Genomic DNA, 8,790 nt, shown 5'->3' with positions numbered 1-8,790 from the left:
TACAAGGTAAGTGCTTGGACTGACGTAGCGATCTAAATTGCGAATCATAGTAATTAAAGGCATTATTGCCATAATTTTGTGCCATATCTGTATTAAAGATGAACAGGCCAAGAGTTTTGAAATTTCCATAGGGAATATTTGAACATAAACATCCATAAAAATATCAAAGACCTTGCGCCAGACTGAATAAGGTATTTGCTTTGCTTTTTGAGGAGTGGAAGACAGCTTTATGACAGAGTCGTCTGTATCTAAAAGGTCAATGGACAGGTGACTTTTTGAAGTACCTGGCAGCAGAGCAGACATATCAATAAAACGATTACTCCAAATATCTTGTTTCATTTTTTCCGCAACGTGAATGGAGATATGAACTCCATCATTTAAATTCGCATCAAAGGACAATACACTTGGACATGCAGTTATAGCTGTGGTTGGCACAGAATCGCTGGTAATGGAAGCAGTTACAAAGGTTGTAGCTGAACATACTAGCACGCTGGTGGAATCTGTAATGTCGTGATAGGGATGGTAGCAACAACTGAAGTTGTCGGGATAGCAGCAACTGAAGGTAATGGGCTATTCAACGTACTAGAAGATGGACCTGAAACCGTTGTATTAGCATCTGCACCTGAAGCTGAGGGTAACACTAGACGCCTTTTAATCAATTTGTCTATTAAGATGTTAGTAAGACGGTCTTCAGCTGTTGTTGGAATCAGGCCCACATCTTCCTCTGAAACATCCCTATTATGTGTTATTTTTGGCATACTGAAATGAAAGTAACAACAATATGTAAACTCACATAGTCACATAAGTTAAAACTAAGAGGCTTAACACCCTTGTAAGCACAACACAATCAAAACCACTGTTGATTCCCAAGTGACGTTCCACCAAGGAACCGACCAATTCAAACAGAATTGAGGAGCAGAAAGCCCTTTACTGGACACCCAAAGATCCAACGACCGCGAAATTATTGCTAATCAGAAGTAACAAAGGACAACCAAGTGCCCGTACCCAACAAACGGACAACCAAGTGCCCGTACCCAACACAATACAGGTGCCACGTGCGGGGACAAAAACATCTTAGCTTACAGCCAGCTACCAAAGTTAATATCTAGCCCAACGCTAAGAATACATACCTAGCAACTATACCAACACTAAGAATACGTACCTAGCAGCTATACCAACGACAGGAAAAACCGAAACCAAAACAACAGGAGACACCAAATCCCAAATTCTATAGATTCACTAATATTTCAACAAATCTGAAAGTTTTTCTAAAAGGAAACTTCAAAGTTAACTACGCATGCGTGATTCCCTGCGCATGCGTGAAACACAAAGGTGGCTGCTTTTTACAACCCAAAAATTATCATACAAAATACCAATTAATATGGGGCAAAATGGCATCCCGCACCGACTTTAAAAATAAGGGATAGCCGAGGGCATCCGATAAATGAACCCCATCTGAACTATAAGGGTCTGTAACTGGATTAAATAAACCCACTCGATGCTTCCAGAAATTCACAGAAGATTGATGTTGACACTCGACAGCGAGCAATAAATTCGTTTCCACAATTTTTGAGTTATACTCTGCAAACCGCACAGTTTTACATATTATAATATATTGCGGTCCCCAATGATGAAAAATTGCGTCAGTAAACGAAAACATCTCACGAACGAAGTCATGAGGGGTACAATGAACATCCGCCAAATCATTAGACCCCAAATGGAGGTAAACCAAATCGACCGCGGCAAACTTATCAAATGATGGATATACGGTCATGCGGGTCGGAGATGAGTCGCAATCCACCGTACCCATGAATTCTAATATAACATAAACCATGATTTAGTCCTAAATTTGGACTATTTACTTTTTCGAGAAATTTGTGTAGTCTTTTGACATACGAAGTTCCAAAAATAAAAACACGAACAGGTTCTCGTACTGGCACCGATGCCATAGACCAGTCAGGGTTTACACTATATAAGCACCTTGACGATTCGGCCATTTTGTCATGGAAAAAGTTACACAAACGTGAATTGAATATAGCCAATTACATCGGGAAACAAAGTAAAAGACGCAAGAAGATATAAGAAAACAAAACCCAACACTGTATTCTGCCAACAAGAATGTGAAAGTGGAAAAGATTACACGGAAACACGTTAAAAACAAACCAATTTCCAAAAGTATGGAAAAACAGTAAGTGTACCACTGACTGTGAACTTCTGGAATGACAAACCACGTGACATTCCAGACAGTCAGCTTCACAAAATTCATTATCTGCAATAATGTTTATTTTATTTAGGTATACAGTGCTGTAGAAATCAGACCTATTTTAACTCAAGATATGTGTGTTAAAATAATGACCATTAGATCGTTTGAGCTCTTAAATTGGTTACATCCACACCTTACGCTATTGAAATCGTATTCGTTTTAAAGAAGTATTCAATAACACCAATATTGATGTTTACTATATCTACCCAAATCTAAGTGTAAACATTTACACTTTTAAAAGTGTATACGTTTGGATAAAGTGTAAAATAAGCACCTCTTCGCCTTACCATCTAACACACCCGTATTAGTGTAAGGATACCCAGAATATAGTGCAAACTTGCACCAACATTGTGTAATAATTCAACTCTAAACGTGGTGTAAAATTACACCATTTTGGGTGGCAACTTAGTCTCCACTCAAAAAGGTGTAAACTCCTCATTATTAACTGTGTACCTGAAAATATTTCTAAAGTAAAATGGGTTAATAAAAAACGGAGAGTACTAATTGTTAATTAAACAGTTTGGCCTTGTTTTGGCTTTATAATGGCTCGCTATCATTAGTTGAAACTTTTAGAATACGTAGGAGACATATTTCTCCACAATTGGGCGTTTATTTTACTCAAATCCTTATACTGCTTTTCAAACAGCTCCCAAAAAGCATAACGAACTTAAAACCTTACGTAATGATTTTAAATATATTTGGCGTTTAAAAATTAACGGCTGGATTTCTTTTAGTTAAACCTTTCAGATCAACCGTGCATCAAGAAGAATTTGAAGAAAAAAAATGGTCAAGTATCGTATAAAGCGTTTGTACAACCAAGAATATGCGTAGAATATGTTATAGGTACAGTTTCCTTATCTGCGGCATTAATAGCCCAATTTCCGAAACTCAACTCCTCTGCCCAACTGTGAGTCACACACAGAACTAGATGAACTGGTACATTTGCAACAGGCTGGAATTGAGCAACATGCTTCTCTCTTTCATGAAGTCGTCCTTGGCTAGACATTATACCATAAGCACTATACTCTTTCCGTATTTCCGTTTGCCTTAATCACCGATATAAATCGGAATGTCACCGGTCATATTAAATCTTGTATCCAAAATAGCGCATATTTGTCCTTGCGTGTCCTTAGGAAATAGAGGAGATACATGGAGTCAGCAGAAGAAAACCAACTATTATAATTCATATTGTGTCATCTCTGTATCTTGTATTTTGTTGCGATAGGAAGGTCTATAAATACGATTATAGTTTTAATATTCTTTGTATACTACATGCATATTTTGTAATTTTACACTACTTATTATTTTTGATGGCGCACCATGCTTTTCTGAGATTTCTGAGCTTCATTCCAGAAGGTCACGTGATGACTTTATTTTGCAGTTAATCGTCTTGTCACATCAGCGTACGTTGCTACGTCATTGTTACATTTCTTCAGCATCCATCCTGTATTATCTATGGTGTAATTTGATTTTTGTAGAAATAAAGATTGTTAATATCACATCTATCACAGCCGAGTTGCTGTTTGCCAGATGAATTAACGACCACCCTATCTCATCGCATTGCAGATATACTTCTTGAGAAATCTTCTTTCTTTATTGTTTCTCACTTCTAATATCTTACTGATTTTCATCCAGTATTGTCCAAATCTGTCGATTATTTTATCTTGTACAGAGCTTAAAAAAGATAATTAGCAATTATCAGCTATCATCAAATATTTTTCGAAATTTTCAACGAGGTTTTATTATAGGATTCATCTGTTGGTGAAAACTAATACCACCGATTTTTTTAAAGGTTTATCCATGATTGAAACACCTACTTTCGTCCACATCTTGAACGAGTTTCTAAGGGCAAGAGCAATAACAATATCAAGTATTTGTGGATTTTTAATAAGAGTTATTATTTTGGTGTTCATATGTGGGGTGATGAAGCAATTTCATTTAAATCCCTCAAAAACAACAAAAAACAATGGGAAATATATCATATTTAAGGTTTTTCAATTTCACTTACATTACTTAGGATGCAACCTTCAATTATTTCACCAAATATTGTGCTGTGTCCTCAAGAAGTTAACAACGAACGAAGAATTGAATGATTTTGGAAATACAAGAAATACAATTTGTGTTAAAAATCAATCCTTGAAATTGATTCCTCAAACATCTGTTAAAGATTGTTGCATAGAACATGTGACTGAGTGGGAATAGGAGGATAGAAATATGTGTTTGGGAGCATGTGAATGATGTTTTTAAATGAAATGAATCAGAAACAAGTCGTAGTTTTCTGCAACAAAGGTCAATGAAGATGGACAACAATAAGATTGTTGGCAGTGAGAAACGATTTGCAGGAACAGCTTCATTAGCCTCTGCTTTTTTGATTTCCAACTTTTTAAAGCATTTCTAACGTGCACAGTCGAGAATCTTAGAAATAAATGTAGCTAAGACAATATATACGTAATACATTGTGATAAGAACATAAAAAGCATTAATTTCGATATCAGACGCTAAAAGCTTTGAAGTTATTAGCAATTTTTCATTCTGTCACATGCTTTTTCAAATTGAACTCGAACAGGCACAATCGAAGTTGGAAATCGTACAAGTATGTATTACTGGGTTTATGTACATTGAAATACGGTATCACGTGTCAAAGATACAGCGACGGAGCTGCAACTGAAATGAAACGTCTTTGTCGGTAAAAAGAACGTTGTAACAAGTGTAGCAGAAAACTTCACCTTATACGCAATCGAAGTAAATTGATTGCAATACCATAGAACTACAAGTTTCAATGGATTTTTTATTAAACTTGTTGTGAGCATTGATAAGTTGGCAGTCAAGTTCTAATTTGACGATTTTTCGATGAATGGTTTTGAGTTATTGCCCTTGACTTAGTAAAACCGCGTCAAAATGTTTTTGTGGGCACAATAAAAGCTACAAGTTTCAATGGATTTTTGATTAAACTTGATGTGAGCATTGGCATTGATAAGTTGGCGGTCAAGTTCGAATTTGACAAGTTTTCGAAGAAGGGTCTTCGAGTTTTTGCCCTTGACTAGGTAAAATCGCGTCAAAATGTTTTTGTGAGCACAATAGAATCTACAATTTTCAGTGGATTTTGATGAAACTTGGTGTGAGCATTGGAATTGTTAAGATGGCAGTCAAGTTCTAATTTGATTTTTCGATGAACAGTTCTGGAGTTATTGCCGTGCTTGTAAAAACCATAGAGCCTACAGTTAATATCCGATCTTGATGGAGCTTTGTATTATTGTATACATTGATAAGATCTTCATCAAGTTCGAATATGGCTCATTTTGAATTAACGGTTTTTGAGTTATTGCCCTTGATTTAATAGAAACACCAAATTTGGATTGTAAATATGATAGGGGCTAGAGTTTTTATCAGATCTTAATGAAATTTGGTATGCATGTATATATTGAAACAATCTGGATCATCCTTGATGAATGGTTTTTGAGTTTTTTCCCTTGATTTAGTAGAATGTGTCTAATTTAGCATTTAAACACAATTGGGGCTACAGATTTTATCTGATAGTAATGAATCTTGGTATGCATGTATGATAACATCACGGTCAAGTATGAATTTGGCTCATTTTGAAAGAAAGGTTTTTGAGTTATTGCCCTTGACTTAGTAAAAATTCATGAAATTTGACTTGTTAACATGATGGGGGCTACAGTTTTTATCGGATCTTGATGAAACTTGGTATGCAAGTATATATATATGAGATCTCATCCCCTGGGCCGGTTACTTCGGCGAGTATCCCAATGTGCAATACCAGAAGATAGCGGACAGTGCGATCAATACGAAATATTTTATTACGAAAGTTGCCTTCGGGTAAAAACTATCCACGAAGTTAAATGGATTCAAATGAGTAAGTATCAATTGTATTGCTGTGGTTAATCGCAATAATATAAGCTACTATCTAGGTCTAGGTTGAGCTCTGAATTGAATTTTGTCACTCATTTCATAATTTTCAAAATACATTTTTCAATTGTTTGTTATTTGTCTTAGAATGTTTTCGGGTCCATAGAAATAGATGGTTCAGTGATTTTACATCTGAAATAGAAACAATTACCCCCCAGAAAATTCACTTGAAAAAAACCCACATTTTGGACTGAAAATTCCCCTCTGTAAAATCATGTTTATAAACAATAACTTTTCCAGTGGTTGATATTTCCATCAACCCAAAGACAATCTAAAACTCCCAGGAGTATTTCGTCTTTGATATTTTGATTCATACAGAAATAATTGCCAAATGTCGATTCAGAAACCATTGTAGACAGAGAGTATTTTTTGCGGCCGTAGAATTGCGTACCGGAGTACCGGTACTGTCGACTCAACCCAACCATCGGGTAAGCGCGAAACCGATGTCCCAGTAAAATATGGAAGCGCGGCGCAAGTAATCGAAAAAAACATTTACTTGGCACAGGACCAAGAGTCCAATATTTGGAGTCCGTTATAAATGTAAATAGTCAGGGCCGATTGCCAGTACTATTACAGTGGATAATGGTACGCCGAGATCAAAGAGTGACGTCACATTTGTATTTTTATTATAGTGAGTTAAATTGCGATCGATTTGTCGCGGTTTGTGCAATCGATATTTTTTTCTTTCAAGCGCCCTTGCATGTTCTCGTGACGATTATTTTTTTTCGAATTTTACCTTTGATTGTTTTGAAGAAACAGAAACATACCACAGACTGTCTGTTGCTGTTTTCTATTCAAACTGGTGGACAAATATTTTTTAAAAGTAAAAGGAGCCGATTTTTTTCCATTTATCAGCACTAATACTGATCTGATTTTGCTCAAACTTCTTTGTGTATTTCTTCTCGTTAATGACAGCAATTAAAAAATCAAAAATTTTGACACTTGTCGATGACTTTTTTAGCTTTAATTTCTATATTGCGAACAAAAATCATATTGATATGTCAAACTTTTGTAAAACTCAAAATGGGGCCTTTTGAATTACGATTTTGCTTTTCTTTGATTTCCGGTTAAACTTTTTCGGTCAAGGACAAAACTTCTAAGCACCAAGGGCCCAATTTCATGTGTAGGAAAGTATAGGACATAACTTTCGTCCACCGGAAATGAAATAAAATGCATTAGCAACAGCACCAAAACGGGCTATAAAGCACCTAAACACGTTAGATTTAGATATATAGAATTAAAATAGCCCAAAATCAATAGACTGAAATTGGTAGTCGGGAGTCGGAATGTCCCGACCAGGCTTCCGTAAGATACACATATAAAATATCAAAGGAACATTTGAACCATTATACAGAGTTGAAAGAAAAATGACGGATTACAAAGTACTTAGACGTTTTACAAAGAATAGATTAAAAACTTTCAAAAAAAAAAACCAAAATATTGATTTCAAACAAAACTTTACCTCGTGTGACGATTTGTTTAAAAAACTGAAAACTTTTCTTTGTGATATGGAAATTCCTACAGAAATAAAAGAATATGAACATGGTTTGAAAAGTAATCCTGAGGAGGAAATTTTGGACATAACGAGATATGTATTGATTCAGTGTTTCAACAACATTCACGTGGTTTCTTCAATTCAATTTATAATTGGAAATTGTTATTGATTCAAATTTTATCTTGTCTGAAACCAACACTCATTGGTTGTCATTTACAGTCGCGTGTTGGTGTATAACGATCGATAGATTTGTTATAAATAGACGCGGTCTTTAAATTTCAACAGATGTGTTTAACTGATTACTCACCAACTTTTTATATACAAATATGCTTCAATAGAGCGGTCTTGTAGGGAGTTAAGGCTACGCGACCACGAGTTCGCCTCTCCGTCACTGGAGTCCATCAATACGTCGATGCTATCTTACAATTTTATACCTTGTTTTCAAGATGGGTTTCCTTATTTTTTAGTGTGAAATTAAGCAAACTATTTGATTAATTGGTGTTTTAATGAATTATCATGTATTCTTAATCATATCATTGTGTTCTTATTGAGTTTTAACCAATCATAAATGTCCATGTATGTACAGTCTGGATAAACTTGATTTAATTGCTTTTGATCTAACCAAAAATAAATTGATTTGATATGTGCATACGAAAGAGACTGCAGTTGTAAGCTGTATATTGTTGAGAAATTGGAGAATGCTTATATACCTACGATCTTCGATTTAAGTTCAATTAACGGTTTTGAGTTATTGACCTTTGCTTGGCGAAAACTGCGGCAAAATTTTCTTGTGAACACAGTTATCTCTTCCATCGATTATTGTTTTAACAATAATTTGGTTATAATTTAGTTCTCATTAAAGATTTTGTAAACTTTTTATGATTATTAGGGACACTGATTTGTACAATTTTCAGATCTGTGTCTTGCAAATCCATTTAAACGGGGCATTTTATGACTTCACTATCAGGAAGGTTCTTATATATTATTTACAGATTGTGACACAAAAAAACAAAAGATTTTAATTGGAATAATAAGAACCTCAGACGTCTTATTGAAAATTGGAATTGTGCAAATTGATCCTTTCAGTGTCCCCACTACACATGTG

General features: G+C 35.2%; 1 protein-coding gene across 1 annotated transcript; it reads right to left on the bottom strand.

Annotated features, from left to right (window-relative positions):
- Positions 1-482: 482 nt before the first annotated feature.
- Positions 483-1,997, bottom strand: LOTGIDRAFT_161910 (hypothetical protein; the record flags this gene model as incomplete). Its single annotated transcript, XM_009057792.1, has 2 exons — positions 483-759; positions 1,807-1,997. 2 exons carry the CDS (start codon positions 1,995-1,997, stop codon positions 483-485), a joined length of 468 nt encoding a protein of 155 aa, XP_009056040.1.
- Between the last annotated feature and the right edge of the window lie 6,793 nt (positions 1,998-8,790).

The sequence above is a fragment of the Lottia gigantea genome, assembly GCF_000327385.1.
Source record: "Lottia gigantea unplaced genomic scaffold LOTGIsca_31, whole genome shotgun sequence".
Taxonomy (NCBI): Eukaryota; Metazoa; Mollusca; class Gastropoda; family Lottiidae; genus Lottia; species Lottia gigantea.
This window is presented reverse-complemented; position numbering and strand designations above follow the sequence as displayed.